General features: G+C 39.3%; 1 protein-coding gene across 7 annotated transcripts in view; it reads left to right on the forward strand.

The window, feature by feature from the left end:
- NT5DC1 (5'-nucleotidase domain containing 1) overlaps positions 1-17,504 on the forward strand; it is a 107,400-nt gene extending 89,896 nt beyond the window's left edge. For 2 of the 7 annotated variants that reach the window (XM_081141293.1, XM_081141289.1), the window contains 6 exons: positions 2,699-2,873; positions 4,888-4,985; positions 7,846-7,964; positions 9,006-9,158; positions 10,648-10,810; positions 15,795-16,548. In XM_081141293.1, coding sequence (XP_080997419.1) covers positions 2,699-2,873; positions 4,888-4,985; positions 7,846-7,964; positions 9,006-9,158; positions 10,648-10,810; positions 15,795-15,910 — 824 coding nt within the window. In that variant the 3' untranslated portion in view covers positions 15,911-16,548. Of the gene's footprint in view, positions 1-2,698; positions 2,874-4,887; positions 4,986-7,845; positions 7,965-9,005; positions 9,159-10,647; positions 10,811-15,794 lie in introns of all 7 variants that reach the window. The other 5 variants (XM_081141291.1, XM_081141290.1, XM_081141288.1 and 2 more) reach the window with 4 other exon arrangements.
- Positions 17,505-19,540: the final 2,036 nt, after the last annotated feature.

Consider the following 19,540-nt stretch of genomic DNA (forward strand, 5'->3'; position numbering starts at 1 on the left):
ATTTATTTGTACAGGGTTTGTCTGTTTTTAGTTTGTGCATTTCAATCTACCTTGTGAACAAAACAAGGAACCCCCATTATTACCTCAGAGTAGTTTCCTCAACTAAACTATTATGTTTGCACACTTTTTCATTAGGCTTATTAAGAGATACTAATAAAATTAATCTAGGCAATAATTTTAAAGTACAGTATTTAAATATATATGCTGTGTTTTCAAAAATTCATTTGGAAATGGGACAGTAGCATTTTAATAGTAATTTATATTTTGATCACTAGATGGCACTAGACACATATGTATAACTAAGGGGAAAATGGCCTTTCTCAGCAGTTGTTTCTAAATACAGCTTAGTATATAGATGTTTTCAGCATTATATACTATAAATATTTTGTTATCCAGCCCATAAAATTCCTATTGTTACAAAAGCTTTGTTTTCTGGCCAAAATAATTTCACAATATGACTCTTTTATATAATAAATTCTGAGACACAGCCTCTACCATCACTTTGATAGTTGCTCATTAAACTATTCTGTTCTTAGCTACTTAATTGTATTATTTTATCTTTCTTAAATTGACCCTATCAGTAAGATAGTACCCTCTTTTCCCTGAGAAACAGAATATTTTAATTTTTTTAAGGTTTTGGGATTAAAAAGCTTTAAAAAATTATATAGCTTTGGGGATATTGAGAGAGCCTAGAGATTCACACACAAATGTCCCTCCCTTTCGGGCAAAATATAAGAAGAGCAAGAACTACAAACTGTTTTTGTTCTCGGTCTCCTGGCGTCTGAATATTATTCTCATAGTAGAACATACTCTTGTTTTTTCGGTCTGGTTATGATTGATTTTTGCAATGCATTATTTTCTGAAGAGAGATAGTCTAGGTTGCAGATAAGTGATATCCTTGATGTTTATGCTCTTATTAAAGCGAGTTATTTCACATGACCAGTAGAAGTCCAGAATTTGGGCGGTGCTTCCAGCAGTGGTAAGTCAGTGTCTTAGCCAGAGACCCAGTGATGTGGTCAGGGACCCGGCTCCTTTCAGATTTCCACTAGGCCGTTGCCAGGATGTCAGGCTCGGGCTTTGTGTTGGAGATAGCTGAGGCAGTTCAAGGTAGAGCATGAGGTCATAGCAACGTCCGAATAGAAGAAGGGGCGTGTCCTCCTTTGTAGACTTCTTCTTGTCAGTGGTGTACAGGACTCCAGAGAACCCCGGCAAAGCTCCCCTAAAGTCTCACTGGCCATTCCTGGTCTCCCACCCGCACTGTCCTCGGCGACTTGCTGGCAGGGGAAGGAATTACCGGGGTAGGTTAGACTGAGAGACTCGTGCCCTTCCTGAGCACCCAGCCCTCAGCGGAGAGTGAAACCTCAAATGAAATCAGTGCTTTCCAAGAGAGAGGGGGAAGTGGATTTGGGCAGGCACACAACAGTATTTACTACCATTTCTGGGTTTGTTTCATTTTATTTTGTTTTTTCACTTAGAGACTCTTCTTTTTCCTGTCCTGATATTCTTGGAATGTAACTTTCATTTCTGTTATTTCAAGTGCATGACACTGTACAGAGTTTCAGGGGTAGCCTGTGTCTGTTGCAGTTTATCATTCAGTACAAGCTCATTCACATTTTATTTCATTTAAGCATGTGTTCTTTTCCTAGCAGTTAAAGAAAGTGAAAACTTGGGTTCTCTTTGTCTTCTTATTAGTGCTAGCATACCTGGAAAACAGCATCGGTAAAGTGCTTTGTGAACTTAGTAGCATTTCAACCACATCTTCAGTTGTCTGCCAAGTACCCACAACTTTTAAAGCACCAAGCAGGCGCATCTGACCTGACTTTTGGAGATATTGCCATTGTCTGCCTTGGAGCTCAGCCTCACCCCTTGGACTGTCTAAACACCCAAAGGGGCAGAGTCAGCAGCCCCAGCTCAGTGATTCAGGTTCTTCAGCTTTCATTGTCAACTGCAGTGCCTTCTGGCCTTTTCTGACTTCTTTTTCCATTGGACATCTCAGGGCCTCTCAGAGGCTGTCTAGACTAGCTCTTCTAGTCTGAGTCCCATCTGAAACAACACCACTGTGACTCTGAGGAACCCAGCTCCCTTCTTGGCTGCTTCATGCCAAAGATGTGTCTTTGGTGCATTATCTGCATATTTATTTGTTTGTTTTCTGTATTTAGCAAATATATGCTGAACGATTAAAAGACTATTTATTGCCCTAGCTGGTTTTCTCAGTGGTTAGAGCGTCAGCCCACGGACTGAAGGGTCTCAGATTTGATTTTGGTCAAGGGCAGGTGCCTTAGTTGCAGGCTCGATCCCCGGCCCTGGTCAGGGAATGGGTGGGAGGCAACCAATCGATGTGTCTCTCTCACATCGATGTTTCTCTATCTTTATCTCTCTCTCTCTTCCACCCTCTGAAAAGCAATGGAAAAAATATTCTCAGGTGAGGATTTAAAAAAAAAGAATATCAATCGATATTTCAAATGTAGTAAGGTTTTCTGATTTGAGAATGCTCATTATATTGTTTATATTTTAACAGTTTATCAGTTCTTGTTAGTCAGCCAAAAATATTCTCAGCAGACATTTTCAACCATCATTATGTTTTTAAGTAAAGAGCATACGCATTCTTAAGAAGCAGTACTAACTACTAGGTTTTTTTAATCTATACTTATGCTGAGTCAAAAAAAAGAAAAATCTCCTTGAAATTTTTATTTTTCAGAAAACTGTGGAATATATTTTCCAGAAATAAAAAGAGATCCAGGCAAGTATTTACACAGTTGTCCCGAATCTGTGAAAAAGTGGCTTCGGCAGCTAAAGAATGCTGGGAAGATCCTTGTATTAATCACCAGTTCTCACAGTGATTACTGTAGACTTCTCTGCAAACATATCCTTGGGTAAGTGATGAGACATTCTCTTTTCATGGTCTTGTGAAATACTGAGAGCAGATTAGGCCAGTGCTTTTTAAAAAGTAACCCACTACGACCTTATCATTATATTAAACAATGCTGAGTGGCAAGCAGTTGTTTCTCATAACATCTCTCAACATCTGCAACATACCCCAAGTACGTTTTCGCAAAGCAGCGTTCCTGGGGTTCAGTATGCTCATAGCTCACTGATGATCTGGGCTTTAGATTTCCTGGAGGGTGGATGGGGCACATGTCCTTCATGCCATCTTCCGTGCATTTTGGTTTCTCAGCTGGGGATGGTTACTGAGCGACAGAGCTGTAGGTTATACTCCTGAGGGGTCACTGGAGTACAGCCCCTCTGTAGCCTTTTCAGTGTGGAGCCATATACGTACTTCACCATTTAGCGCAACCAGGGATGGGATTGACTTCCATGAAAATCAAGGCAGTGTAAATGCATAGACTTAAAAATAAGACAGGATTCAAGCCCTGCCTTGCAACTTACTGTGATCTGGAGCAGGTTTAACCTCACTGAGCCTCGATTTTGTCTCCTTAAAAATGGAACAATAATGCTTCATAGGTCTGAGGGGATATTTATATAGCTTAGTACGGGTAAAGTATTAGGCAGAGCAGTTGGTAAGTTTCAGTGTGTGTTAATACTTACTTATGTCATTCTTTTGGGCAGTACCAGGGAATCTATGGTCTGGATGTTTTAGACTCTTGCTCTGATTTCAGCAAATACTGGGAGTGGAAAGCAAAAACTTTCAAAACTGGCCTCTGGCCTGGGTTGAGGGCTCGATCAGTGACTCTCTCATCATTGATACTTCTATCTCTCTCTCTCCCTCTCCTTTCCTCTCTCTGAAATCAATAAAGATATATTAAAAAAAACAAAAACAAAAAAAAACTGGCCTCTTTGGCCTCCGGCTCCATGTTCCTCAGCACATGTGGGTTTAAGTTGGTCTTTGGTATACTTGCAGCCTGGGAGTGGATGTTCTGCTTTCTGAATAATACCTACACTTCAGATTCTTAAAGTAAATTAAGGCTGAAGTCCTAGATGCCTTGGAAGGTGCCTCTTATGGAGACCTTCACTCTCCCAGTGGTGGAACCGTGCCTCAGAGTGAACACTCTGGAGTCTTAATCGCTCTTTCATTAGCAAAGAAACCAAAGTTTTTTCTTCCTGTCTTTTTTTTTTAATTGATTTTTGTTTTTTTAATTGATTTTTGTTTTTGTTGTTGTTTTAGAGAGAGAGGGAGGGAGGAAGGGAAAGGGAGAGACAGAGAGAGAAACATTGATTGGCTGCCCTCCCATATGCGCCCCAGCTGGGGATCGAACCTGCACCCTGGGTATGTGCCCCGACCAGGACTCAAACCCGCAGTCTTTTGGTGTGCGGGATGATGCTCCAGCCAGCTGAGCCACTCAGCCAGGGCTTTTTCTTCCTATCTTAATTTCTCTTTAGTATGGTTTGTATTTGTAAAAGTATTGGGGAATGTTGGGTAAATAGTATCTCCCCAATGCAACAGTGAGTCCCTCAAAAACAAAAACTGCCATTCCTTTGCCATCCCAAATAATCCTAAACATAGCATTAAATACAGACTGAAAACAATTGTTATCTACAAGTTGCCACATTATAAGACTACACTGATTTTCAAAATAAAGTGTCTTCACATTTTGAACGCTTTCTGAAGACATAACTTTGAATATTTCTAGCTATTAGAAACTATTGAATTCACTTACTGTGACTATTACTATCCTGAAAAAGCTTAGCACCTAGAGTTAATGTGCTCATTCTTTTCTTATGTTTATATCAAGGTGTTTTTCAGGAATACTAGTGCTAAGTCACCTTTTATTTCCAGTGTAAGATTTACCTTATAAAGCATGTAAAAGGTTAATCAGAAATTAAGAAATGATGGTGTGGTCAAGTAGATAGGTGAAAATTAAGTTCTTTTTTAAATAGACCATTTCTAATTCCTTAAAATAAATTTTTGAGAATCCTGTTGCTTTTCAGGAATGATTTTGCAGATTTTTTTGACATCGTGATTACAAATGCATTGAAGCCTGGTTTCTTCTCCCATTTACCAACTCAGAGACCTTTCCGGACACTCGGTAAGTTACATTTTGGTTTCTTTCTTCTTCTGTTTAAGAGTTGTTCTTTCATTTATTCAATAAATAATCTGCTGGCTAGCAACCATGTGCAAAGTACCATGTTAGGAGGTTTTGTGTATACTGATATGGGATATCTACGATGTGTGTTAAGTGAAAAACAAAGGTAAACTAGTATGTTAAATATACCACCATTTTATAAACAAAAGGAAAAATAAATAAGAATATACTGATGCAGTATTTTTAACTTTGAACTTCTTCATGCCACTTAAAAGCCCTTTTCAGTGCAAGGCCGTAGACAGTAGCTTAGTTCTCTGCTCAGTGAGCAGCACACAAGCAGTGGAATCCAGGTTAGGCTCAGAGTAGTAGGCGTCAGGCACTGAGGGATCCTCAGTGCACCAGACAGACGCATAAACAAACCCATGAGCAAGGCAGGAAGTCCATGAGGTCGTGCTACATGTTGTGAAGGAAGCATCCGCCTGATGAGGCCACCACGAGTGGCTGGCCAGCAGAGGCCTGTCCAGAGGTCAGGCAAGGTGACTTGCAAGGAGGGACCTGAGGGGTGAGTCATGAGGAGAGCGGAGGATGAGTGATCCTGGCAGTGGGACACACTAAAGCAATGACCCGGTGTAGGAGAAGTTCGGCTGAGTTCCAGTGACAGAGAAGAAGCCTGTGGTTCTGGCACATGGGCATGGGGAGAGAGGGCAGGAGTCGGGAGGCAGGCAGCCTCATACCCTGACGGAAAGGGCTTGGGTTTTATGCCATGAGCAAGCTGAAGCTCTTCAGTTTAGGTAGAAGTGATGTAGAGACATCTTTGGCCGCTGGGTGGGGAATGGATTGGATGTGGAGAGGGACAGAGAGGAAGGCCAGGCACTTGCAGTGTCCCAGGTGAGAGATTGTGGTGGTTTGGTCTGAGGCAGTAGTCCTGGAGATGGCGAGAAGTGCATACAGGGGTGGGCAAGAGTAGGTTTACAGTTGTGAATACGTGAAACACAGAGTTTACTCTTGTCTTTTCATTTAATTATTTTCCATATAAACAACTGTAAACCTACTTTTGCCCTACTGTGTATATTTAAAATACATTATAGAGGTAGAAAACACAGGACTTGGTGATGCTTTAGAAGCAGCAGATGAAAAGAAAGGAGTAATCGAAAATGTCTTTCAGGTTATTAATTTTTCTTTTTTCTGAATTGAGCAGGTTGGTGCATGGTGATACCACTTGCAGCCGTGGGGAAGAATACAGAAGAGAAGTTTGGGTGGAGTGGGGGTTACAACTATTGAGAATTCGTTTTTCAGCATATTAAATTTGAAATGCCTAGGAGTTGTGTAACTGGAGCTATCAATTAGGAAATTGTATAAATGAGCCTGGAGTCCGAGAGAACAGGGATAGGCTCAGAATATAAATTTGGGAACCATCAGCTCATAGAGTGGTATTTAAAGCCGTGGCCTTATATGAGATCAAATATAGAGAGAATGAGGGTAGACAAAAGAGCCAGACCAAGCTTTGACACACTCTGACAGTAAGGGTAAAGAAGAAAGAGTGTGATCTGGGAGCAGACAGATTGTAGTGGGGGGAACAGGAGAGTGTAGTGTCCAGAAGCCAGAGAGGAAAGGGGAGAGTGGTCAGCGAGGGCAGTGCTACTGAAAAGTCCATTGGAGTGGGCAAGACGGAGATCACTGGCGTCCTGATGAGCACTGGTAGAGGTAGGGACAGATTGCAGTGTTATGAAGGTAGTGGGGCCAATGAGTATAACCAACTCTTTCTAGAATTTTAGCTGTGAAGACAATCAAAGAACTGAAGTTTTAGCTGAAAGACAGTAACCCAGGCATGTGCCCTGACCAGGAATCGAACCGGCAACCTTTTGGTGCATGGGACAACACTCAACCAACTGAGCTACTCCGGCCGGGCAATTTTTATTTTTTACACCGAATATATTATGCTAATGAAATAGTCTAGGATAGTGGTGTTTACCTGTGAAACTTTTCCTCCTCTGGGCAAATTTGGCAATGTCTGGAGACATTTTTGGTTGTCACAGCTTGGAAGCAGGATGCTACTGGGTGTCTAGTGGGTAGAGGCCAGGGATGCTGCTAAACAGCCTGCAACACACAGGAAAGCACCCCCACTACCACCAACAAAGAAGAATATTGTCCCAAATCTCAGTAATGTCAAGGTTAAGAAAGGAAGAAACTGATGGTAGAAAGGAAGAAATTGATGGTGGTTTTATATATGGGTTTAACATCTTATATAAATCCTTGATATTAAGAAACAATCTGTCATGAGGGAGTCGAATAATCCTCTTTGTATTAAACTAGAAAAAAATTTAAATGTTTTTCCCCTCTTCACAAATGTGTAACTAGTCAGTACTCAATAAATTTTTATCTGCAGAGTTTTCCTATTTTGTTCCAGTTTATACCTGTTCTATACTTATACTTATTCCATTCTGTGGAATTAAAATTTCTATTAAAATTTTACATACACAGCCCTGGCCAGTGTGCCTCAGTTGGTTAGGCACCCTCCCATGCGCCGAAAGGTTGCAGGTTAGATTCCCGATCAGGACACATGCCCGGGTTGCAGGCTCGATCCCCGGCGGGGGGCATGCAGGAGGCAGCCAGTGGATGTTCCACTCTCACATCAACGTTTCTCTCCCCTCTCCCTTCCTCTCTCTAACAATCAATAAAAAATATTTTACAAACACAAATATTACCGACTTACATATTTGTTAGCACATGTAGTAGGCGCTCACTGAGCCTCCTGCCCCCGGGGGTTCCCTCGCGTATGTGTCTCGCAGCCGAGCTTGAGTGCGCTGCCCAGCTGGGTGCTCAGCTGACGAAAGGATGTGTTATTGTCGCACTTTGTTTTCAGAGAATGACGAAGAGCAGGAGGCACTGCCGGCTCTGGACAAGCCCGGCTGGTACTCCCAAGGGAACGCTGTCCACCTTTATGAACTGCTGAAGAAAATGACCGGCAAACCTGAGCCCAAGGTATCTGCTCATCGAGGCGGAGCCCTCCGTGCCCGCTTGCGGACAGGAACTCCTACTAACTGACACCGTGACTCAGTGCAGTTAGCTTAGTTGTCTGTGGGAAAGTAATCTGCCTCTGCCTGTCTCCCAATCTGTTCGCTCACCTCGTCTGTGTAATAAGCCCCTCCTTTGTTGATGAGACCAGAGCACCAGATCAGTGTGTGGGATGCCTAAGGAACGATATCCTGATAACAAGCCCTAAAAGTTGTTCTTATATATAAAATAAGCAGTAACTGAAATTACAATGCAGACTAGCCTAAAGACATGCTTGTTTTTGACATCCTGGTCACATTGTTGACGTTGGACATTGGTGCATTTTTAACAGCAGGACCTTTCATCTAAAAAATGTTTACCGGGAGCCCCCTGAGCAGGAGAGATCGGTGGGTAGCTGTGCTGCCCCACTGGCTCCCATGTTGCCACAGCCTCCTGGGAACTCCTGAGGGGTTCAGTGGGCAATGCACCCTGACTTGCAGATTCTAATTCATATTCCCTTAACCGCGTGTTCCCATCTGTAAAGGGCGTGTGGACTAGATCAGTGGATGTCTAGCCGCGGAATACCAGGGGAGCTTCCCAGAGTCCACTCACCCTACCTCATTCTCAGGGATTGTTTCAGCAGGTCCACATGCAACCCAGAAGCTCTTTGGAGGAGTGATGGGCACTCCTGCTAACCTAGCCCACGGTAACAAGTCAGCTGTAATAACTCACCAGCTCTCAATTCTAGGGGCAGGTTTAACTGTAAACATAGACTCTTGCTTCTTTGGCAAAATTGCACACAATCACTTATTTTCTGCCTTTCTTCTACCTGCACATGCATTGTATAACTTCTTAAAATAAGCCTGGCACCCTGCAAACCAAATGGGGCAAGTTGATGGTCACCTATAAAGTTCAAGGAAATGTAAGATGTCGATGCATCTTCCAGAAGAATTTCCTTCTGCCTTCCGTGAATGGTGGCCGCTCTTTCACAGTGCTGATGCCTCAGACAGTTTCCTCTCTGACTTGCAGGTTGTTTACTTTGGTGACAGCATGCATTCAGACATTTTCCCAGCCCGTCATTATAGTAATTGGGAGACAGTCCTCATCCTGGAAGAGCTCAGAGGGGACAGAGACTGGAAGCCTGAGGAAGCAGAGCCTCTGGAGAAGAAAGGAAAATATGAGGTAAGGGTTCCTTGTAGCTCTTTCCTTTCTTATCTTAGAAGGTGTGTGTTTGTGCCAAAAGAGATGAACTCTGTTGGCAGTTACGTGGTCGTGCTGTCTCAGCTCCATAGTTGATCTGGTTGGTAATTTTAAAATGATGCCAGGATATCACAGGTCAGCCTGTCGTCCCTGCCCTCCGCTCTCAGCCAGTGCCGGGGCGCCATGGACGCATTTGGGGTGGTGCTGAGGCTGCCAGGTGCTGACTCACTGTACTTACTCTGTCTCTTTTGCTTGGCCGTGAAAGCCCTGTGCTCCCTTTGTGGGTCCAACCTCATTAAATTGGTAGCTCCTTGAGACTTACTCCTGAGCCCCCAGAATGAACTTAGGTGAAGACTTCAGGTAAAGAAAAGTAAAAGATTTCATGAATCTAGAAAGGGAAAATAGTGTTTAAAAGCAAAAAGAAGCAAAATAGGAGATCGGGAAAATAAAATCCATGTTTATAAATTCATTCTAGTGGAACAGTTGTAAAGAAGGAAAAACTTAAGTCAAAAGAACAAATATCATATCAGCCTAGAGTCTATCACTCGTTTGCAGGACCATTTGCTACATATGTGTGATGTGAGTCATTTCTTCTCAGACTCATTACTTTAGAAAAGATAATTAACTAAATGAAATTTATCCTATAAATTGCTATTTAGACATTGAGAAATTATACTGAGATACACCTTAAATGTCCACATAAGAGTATGCATATTCATATTCCAATACTGCTCTTAAGTATCTTTGGTGACATCCAAATAGGTTCTTGCTGAATGATCTCCAAACAGCATCATCTATAAACATATATTCTTATCTTGCTTCACAAAGCGAGTATCTAGCACAAAGAATTGTGACTCTAGAGGCATATTTGGGACTCTGGGAGCTCCAAAACGAAATTTTCATCAGAAAAGCATGACAGATTTTATAATCCAGGTTATATGGATGGAATAGGATTTTTTCCCATTCTTAAGCTTATGCTGTGTCCATAGAACACTGAGAAGTACTTTTTGAATGGTCTTTAATTTAATCTGCAATTTTTATGTGCCTGCTCTGTCCTAGGGATAAGTCTTACTTAGGGATACATTATTAATACATAAGAAAGTTCTTAGCCTTATGTAGTTAATAATCTGTCAAGCGTGAAAGTAAATAGTATGATAGTTGTGAGACGGTATGAGTAGTAGTATATTAGGGATAAACTCGGGGTGTAGGAAGACGGAGGAGGAGACCTAATCCAACCTGAGTGTGGGAGGTCAGGAAAGCTTCCTGGATGGCATCCAGGCCCACCCCAAAGATGAGAAGGGGCTTGCCAACAAAGACGGGGGCAGGTGCTTTTTATATAGTGTACAGTGTGGTTAAAGGAAACAGCTGAAATTCCTTCAGATTTTTTATTTTGATTTACTTAGTGGGGGGAAAACTTATAATGAGATTGAACATTAATCACAGTTTTCATTGTTCTATTCTCTCATTTCAGGGACAGAAGGGAAAGCCTCTAAATTCATTATCTAAAAAATGGGGCTCTTTTTTTATTGATTCCATTTCGGAAAATACAGAAGACTCCTTGGTTTATACATGGTCCTGTAAGAGAATCAGTACTTACAGCACTATTGCAATTCCAAGTATTGAAGCAATAGCAGGTAAGGGGGGAAATATTTATAAAGCTTTACGTGTTACTGGACAATAATGACCTTAATTACTAGAATTCTTGCCTTTACAAAAAGAAAATCTTCCCATGACATTTGTTTTTCTGGGGAAACCTCTAGATATGGCAACCTAGGTAAATAGGACCTGTCCATCTCCTGGAGCCAATGACAAAAGCTGTACTTTTTTTTAATCTGCTTGGAGTCATAGGATAAAGGTAGAAAAAAATTACCAAGACAAGAAGCTAAGGAGGTCAAGGGGGTTGACTTTGGGGATGCTTTTCCCCCTGAGCATTTTGCTGATTCAAGAGAGAGTCCCAAAGAAAGGGAGTGGGTGGGTCATTTAGTAACTTTGTGAGTCTACAGGGATAGAAGGTAGAGGGTCGAGCCTGCCAAAGGAGAGATGGGCCTGGTGGACTCTCAGTCTGTGTTGAGACCCTGAAGGAGTTTACCGTAGAGTAAGGATGAATTAGAAGTAGGACTGAAGCTCAGCTTTAAATAAGATGGATCCCTAAAATTGGATGCAGAAGATTCTAGATTGGTAGTATTCCAAGGCACCTTGTAGAAACCAATGAATATTCTCTTGAGGAATATAACATCCTAGGACTCAGATATGTCTAAAAACACTGTAAGGTTCAGCATATAATGAAAAATAGTCACACAAGGGTATGAGACTACACTAACAGAAATAACCAAGGTCACTATGGTCAAGTACAGAAATGAAAGAAATGAGAAATTCGGTAGAAACATAAAACTACAAAAAGAATGGAACTTTTAAAACTGAAATATGAAGAACTTAATGGATGCGTTTAACAGCAGATTAGACATAGTTGAAAAATGAATTAGTACACTGGAAAATAGGTCAAAAGATTTTTAGACTGACCAAAACGGAGGAAATGTTTCTCCAGAAGACCTATAGGGAAGTAAATACTGAAGGATGTTGCTCTTCTAACAAAAGAAAGAGTGATCCCTGTTGCAAGACTGGAGATGCGAGAAGGAACATACAGCAACGAAAGGATAGACAAGTGAATGAATTACAATGAATATTTACTTCTGGAAACAATAAGGAAATTAAGTCCTATGGGGTTTAAATGGAGAATTTAAAAACATGGCAATAATGGCATTTAAGTCCCAAAAAGGGAGACAGCTGGAGTAAAGTGTTCTAAATCCTTGTATTATTATATGGTAAAGGCTGAGAGTATGATAGTGATAAGTCAAAAATGCATGTTGTAATCAAAAGAACTGTAATGGTATACATACTGAGCTAATTATGTAAAATAACTTTAAATCCAAAAATAAACGAGAGAAAAAGGAATATTAAGAATAAGCAAGATAAATGGAGAGCATTCAGTAAAATTATAGATTTAAACCTGAATAATTACATTAAATACAGGTGGTTAAATACTCCAATTATAACCCTGAATGAAATAACAAAACCCAACTCTGGGCTGTAAATTCTGGTTTCAGAAATGGATAACTGAAAGTCTGAGCTATTCCCCAGGGCCCTTCTCCTCCCTGTTTCCTCGGTACCAGGAAACGGCAGGCAAATCCACCCCGCTTTACAGAGGTGTGTGCTTCTGCTTGCTCTTGGTGTCCTGAAGTCCCCTTCAGAATTTGGGGAAGGGCCTGGGAGCAAACCGGCAGAGTCCGTTTCTCCACCCCTTCCTTCACAGCCCCTCAGTTTTTCTTCGCAGCCCTTCACGATGGCAACGGCTCTGCTGGTTTTCCTGCTGCTAGTAACTGCGCCTCCGCCGGGCGGGGTTCGTGGCTAAGGGAAAAGCTGTGGCTGATCGCAGGCTCACACTGCTTGCCTGTGCCTCCTTCCCAGGAGTGCTGTGTTCTCAGGGCTTGGTTGTTTCTCCAGCTCCCCAGTGACCTTGACGTTTATATTTTATCCAGCTTTTCTAGTTGGCTCAGCTCCAGTTTAGAAATGAAAAGTCTGAAGTTTTTTAAACCTCAGATTCTTCTTTCTTAAATTGGGGGTGAAAATACCAGGCTTTGTTTCCTCCCACACAGGAGGGATGTGAAAGAAAAAGCAGGATGCTTATCCGATGATGATGGCGATGACCCTAACATATGTATGACCTTCTAAAGGTCCACCCTCTCTGCCAGTATACAAATCCAGTATATGTCAATATATCCCACTCACTGAAATAATGTCTCATTCTCATTGGTCTTAAATGAGTGGTTTATTCTTTTATTTTGTTCTATGCCTATACACACAACGTTAAAGAAAGATAACCTAAATATCTCTCTTCCTTTTACCAGTTATTTTCCTTTTAAAGAAATGGACCTTGCAATGTGAAGGAAGGGACCAGCCCAGATTTAAACTATTGTTTTCAATTTTTATATTTTACTCTTCCATTTTTTTTCAAAGTAGTTCAAATTTATAGTGAGAGAGGAGGGTGGCTGATGATGGAAGTCACTGAATTATTCTAAAGTACCTAGATAAAAACTGTTCAATAGGCTGTGGTTGTGAAATAGTAAAAAAGTCAGAGAAAAGTGAATCTCTGTTATTCCAAGACTTAAATATTTCTCCAAAGAATTTGAAAATGACGCCTCTTTATCTTCTGTGGTAATCAGAAGATACCCCTCCTTACAGAACAGTAACATCAGTGCTCTCCCATTTTCACTTTCCAAAAGCTTTCCTGCACAGCACCCTGGAAAAGAACTTGTTAGGGCCTTTGTCTTCTTTTTCTCAGGAGAAAATATTAAATAGGACTTACCAGTCAACGGAGCTGAACAAGTATCTATTTTTATGGGGGGGGGGGGAGAATGAGAGTTGGTATGTCACTTTCCATTGTTGATGTTGGTGTCCAAGACACTTCCTCAAAAAACTAAGTGTAATTTTGTCAATTTTTAAGTTAGCACTCATTGCTATGATCACATTCTCATCAAGTTATATCTCACACAGAACTTCAAGTTATTTCAGTAACATATTCAGGAAAGTTGGATACTACTGTGTAATTTACCTCCAAGTAAGAAAAATGGCTGGAAGGAAAATAATGCAGCGGCCATGGTTTTAGACATGTTGAAGATAGAATCGTTTTATAAATGTTACCCTGCTAATATCATTTATAGAAAAAAGCCCCAAGTTGTTCTGTGTTATGTTATTTTACATTGAACTTACTATTTAAGAATGTATGTTCATTTTGGTTCATTTCATTTCATTGTTATATCATATGGTTGTTACTATGGTATATTTAGTACACAGAGTAATAGAACATTGTTGTGGTAAACAGGAATTTGGTTCTCCGTCTGCAATTTTGTTTTCTGCCAAATAGTCAGCACCCAGCAATGGCTTTCCTATGACAGCAATGCCGATGTTTCCTTCTTACTGAACTGCCAGTCTAGAGACCCTTCTTTTAACAGAACAGTCATCTGATCTCAGCTTGGCTATTTCATAGCCAGATTTCTTAATAGTTGTGTACCTTTTTGACTATGTGGGAGAAAGAATAAAATTTTTGTATTAAATAAGATAGGAGGTGAAAAACAAACCTGATAACTCCCCCTGTGCCTCTAAAACCTTTTGTATTCACATAATGTTTCTTTATTCATGGATATCCTGGTTAGACTTGGTTACCTCACTGCCACTTAAATGCACAGAAGCCATTTTTATAGATGTTATAAAAGTTCACACTTATTAGTCATATACATTATAGTGGTGACTGGTTCATAAGCATTTTGATAACATAATCATTTTTAACTTTAGAATAATAGCTACACAGAGACCTACACATTTACTTTAGGAAATACAGAAAAAGATGGCTCACTCAACTCTTAGCCTGTATCATTTAGTGGCTTATTAGAACTCCAGGGCCTTAGATGTATAAGTTTAGAAATTCAGTTTTATCAGTTTACTTTCCAGTGCCTTTAATGCATGTCTCAAAATACACTCCAGCGAACTGAGCAGTGAAGAGCTATGGAATTCTCTTGTACTGAATACTTTTCTGTTAACAGTGATCTTAGCTGTCTCTGGAAGCAGAAAGGTCGTGTTCCTTCTCCCCAACCTCTAGCACTAGTTTTCTCCTCATAAGGATTAACTGCTTGGGCCTCTTGCATTTAATATAAAGTAAAAATTTTATGCTAGTGTCATTCTCAAAATACTTAGTACTACCAAATGATGCCTTGTGAAATTTGTGAAGTAAGGATTGATTACTGCCCAATATCTCTCTGCATGTGTAATGAGTACCATAACATGACATATATCATGATGTTTCACTTGTAATATTTCTGGTTATGTTGCCCTGAAGAAATTTGGGAAGAAAATATCCATTTGAGATAATAACTTTTGAGAGACTTATATGAAACCGTCAGTGTCCCACCATCAATAAAGATGTGCTCTCTCCTGACCCCTGTGGCCGTATGTGTGTGTGTTCATGTCATGCTTAACATCAGCAAAGATGTTATGTGCACCCTGGCTGGTTTGGCTCAGTGGTTAGAGTGTCGGCCCTGGGACTGAAGGGTCAAGGGCACATACCGTGGTTGCTTATCAAAGCTGCTACATTGTACACATTAGAACCCTTATTTAGCTAAGCATTCAAAGATTATTCTTAGGAACTTTTATTACTAAGGGCTATGAAGATTATTAGTTCACGTTTACCAATTACATGAACCTCCCAGCAGGCCTGAGAGATTTTTAATTTTAAAAAAATGAGATGTTCATCCTTATTTTATGTATGGAAGGTACAACTTTTATGCATGGAAGGTAAAACATTACACTCACTAGTTTGAGCTCTGAAGGTGATTACATATCTCTAAATGTAATTTGACTTTAATCTTGTAAATTTTATAGGGAAAGACATCTATACTCTTCATCCTAGGTATAACCTATCCAGGTGATAGAAGAAATGTTAAACTTATTAAACTCTAAAAAATAAATTTTATTATCAATGACAGTGAAATTTTGATGTTTATATTTATGAAAGGCCTTCTGGGATTGCAGAATAATTAAATTATGTGGTTGTTTTTTTCCCCCCAGATTTACCCCTGGACTACAAGTTTACAACATTCTCTTCAAACAAGTCAAAAACAGCTGGCTACTATCCAAACCCTCCATCAGTCTTATCAAATGATGAAACACTGGCAACCAAATAATGTATATTTACTGAAAAATGAAGAACCATATATGCAGCAAATGTACTGTAAAATGTTAATTTTAAAAAAATATACTGTAAAGTGCTTTATAGGAAGAAATTCCTAATGAAAACTGACCAAGAAGTTGATGTTTTTCCATAGGTCGTCTTTCTATAGATGCCCAACAACTCTCATTGTATCAAAATCTCAGTATCTTAGAACTGAAAAGAACCTTACTGATATTTTATATACCAATAGTTCTAAGATTAGAATTCACCTGGAGGGACACACATATTTTTACACCTATGCCTAGACCAGTGGCTCTGAAAGTGTGATCTCAAACCACTAGCATGGCATCACCAGAGGATTTGATAGAAATGCAGATTTACAGGCCTCACCCCAGACCTACAGAATTAGAAACTCTGGAAATAGGACCCAACAGTCTGTGTTTAATAATAGTGTGTTTCACACTAAAGTTTGAGATCCACTGGCTGGACCCTAACCTCCAGAGATTGGTTTATTTAGTCTGGGGATATAGATGAGCATTGACATCTTTTATATGCCCCAGGAAAATTCAGCCAGAATTGAGAACTGACCTACACCTTCAGTTTATACCCAAGGCCACTGAGTCCAGTGAGATTAAATGACTTTTCCAAGCTATCAGGTTTTATACTATTCTTTTGTTTTCCAAAGAAGGACTGAAGACATGATTTCTTCTGATACCACACAGCCAGTATGGGACAGATGATACCAGAAGCCAGCTACTTCAACCTCCAATGTCACCCATTAGGCTTCTCCCTCTCCCCTAATAATGTTAAAGGCTGTTTAATTCATTTTCATTCACTTTAAAGCATGTATTCTCAAAAGGAAAAAAAATGGTTCTTAGGGTGAAAAAAATAATAGTGCCATGGATTATGGCATCCCAAAGCTCAACATTACCCAATAAAACCTTATTCCTTAGTATTACTTTTTCTCATTAAGGAGAAATATAATTTAAAGTTGAGTTAAATTTAATTTTTCTCTTTGGAAGCTGGGGTAATAATGAAAAAGAAAAAAAAGGTTGAGAAAAACTGCTTTAAGAGGATTTATGGTTATATGACAATCCAGGATTATTGTGTTCTATGTGCTGTGCATAGTCATATTAGTAGCTATTTGTTGCAAGATGTTTGGAGCCAGATAATGTTTACAGTATAAATCCTGGCTACTCTTGATGCTGTAATTTCACTCTGTCCATTGTGAACAGTAACAGAAAACATAGTCACTATCATTATTTTACTTGAACTGTAGTAGAGAACTTAGCATATTGATGCATACAATGAAAAGATAGGTATTTTGTTAAAAATTTTTAAATGCTCAAAAACAATCCCAAATATGTTATGGGGCTGACTATCTCAGGGTAGGTAAACAGTTACTGAAATTAATTCCTCAAAATCAGTAACTTCCTTTGATATCTACTAATAAGAATATAATGTGTTTGAAATTGATTTCCAGAATCTCATTGGACGATACTGAGCATACACAGTCAAGCTCAAGGCTGAATGATAGATGCTGTCTCATGTAGATTTTCAATACACATTTGATTTCTTTTAAAAAAATAAAACTATTTTTCCTTACACATTTATTTTGTAAATGGCAAAGAATAATACATCTTTAAATGCTTATAAACTACTGTTGTTAATATAAAAAGTGAGAACCCCAAAATAAGAAGTTAACTGCCCTTTCGGGCCACTGAGGAGTGAAAAAAATTCACTCAAGTCAGAAAGAAGTTCTAGTCATACTTTTACTAATATCTGTCTAAAGAATCTAAACAAGTTAACCACCTAATTTGACCTTAGTTTTCCTCATCTTGTTGAAAGAGAAGGTTAGAGTTTATTTCCAAGTTTCCTTCTACTTTTCTATCAGGGACAGTCAGTGATAATTATGAATGCCGTTTTTCTGTTGGACTGTAATTAGACTTTAAAAATGTTTATTTCACTTCTAACAAGTGCCAGTGTTTCTGATTGGACATGAAGATTTAAAATCATCCAAAAATGACATTATAAAAATTAAAAATAGAATCTTAGAGAAGAAAAGCTCTATATTCTTAATAAAGTCATGAGTAACAAAGCAGGAAAATTGTGCAAATAGGCAGAAGACTTAAGTTTAATATTATCATACAGGCAAACATTCATCATCTAAAAGATACCTAAAAGTAATTGTGAAGGGAACTGCGATTCTCTTTGCTGGCCACTGTTGATCTCATCAGTAGAGGAAAGATCTGAATGACACAGTGATCAAACAATGTGTCAGAATTTGGTATTTAGAATATTGAGGCAGGGGAAACTTCAATTAAACCTAGAATTACAGTCTAAAATCAACTACTGAGTTTGTTAAACTCTAATTTGAAATCAAGTATTATTTCCCCACCAGTTCACATCCCACAATAACTATATGTATTTAAAGCATATGCATGTACATATACGTGTATATGTATACACATACTTTTAGTGAACTTGTTTGAATGCAAAAAAAATAAAATGTGATTATATAACAAACCAGCAAAAACTGGAATGTGAAACTATCTCTTTGGATATAACTGACTAAATGTTAGAATCACATGAATAGTTCTTTTTTTTAATGTGATGTTATAGTAGTATTCACTTCCCTCTTCTCAGGCTCTTAAAAACAAGGTTATATCATAGAGTTGGCATCCAGATTAGTGCAAAACTGGGATACATTTGAGAGAGAACTCCCCCAATGTGGTCCAGTTGCTTCCCTTAAAAATCCTTGAGCATGGTCCAGTCTACATAGGGTGAATTCAAAAAGGTAAATTCTTGTTGGTCTCTAAATCCTCAGAAATATGGTGAAAAAATATAATAGTAATGAGTGCTGCCTCCTTATCAGGCTACTTTACAACCTTGTTTACTCCCTACAGCAACCATGTGAGGATTGTATAATTACTAAAATTTTACAGATGAGGAAATTAAAATTCACAGAGTTTATATTATATGTTCCCTCCAGGTTATACAGTTACTTAGGAACAGAGTCTCTACTTGAGCCCAAGTTCGACCCCAAAAATCATTCTCTTAGTTGACTGGTAAAATCTCCCAGCATTGGATCTAGATTGGGGCAAATTCTCGGTCTAAAACCACACTTCAATTTAATAATCACCATGCTAGGACATGTAGGGATTAGAAATGAAGACACAGGCTCTGTCCTAAAATAACTTGTAATTTTATTTAAAATATTAAATATCTATAAGAGAACTTACCCGGAAGAGTAAAACAGAGAACCAGGAATCACAGGAGTCCTACAATGTGTAATGAAGTCTGCTCTGGAAGCCGCATATGCTAAAGGCATTAATAAGCAGGTCTACTCTTTCTTCATAGTCAAGTTCAAATGTTCACCTTGAATACTTAGATGTTCCTCTTTGTGCTGATGAAACCAAAATGGAGAAGGAATAATGAAAACTGATCCGAGGAAATTTAGTGGAAGATGGGCTATCTGGGCCTATCGCTGAGTTGGGTTATTACTTAAAATAACTAAAACACAGATTGCTTGACAATCAGGTTCTTGTACCAGGCACCTGTTCTCAGTCATTACCCGAGAAAACAAAACAAAAATACTTTATTTTGGCCTTAGTACATTCTTGGTAAAGATCAAAGTTTAATA

Source organism: Miniopterus schreibersii (assembly GCF_964146895.1).
Source record: "Miniopterus schreibersii genome assembly, chromosome: 6".
Lineage (NCBI taxonomy): Eukaryota > Metazoa > Chordata > Mammalia > Chiroptera > Miniopteridae > Miniopterus > Miniopterus schreibersii.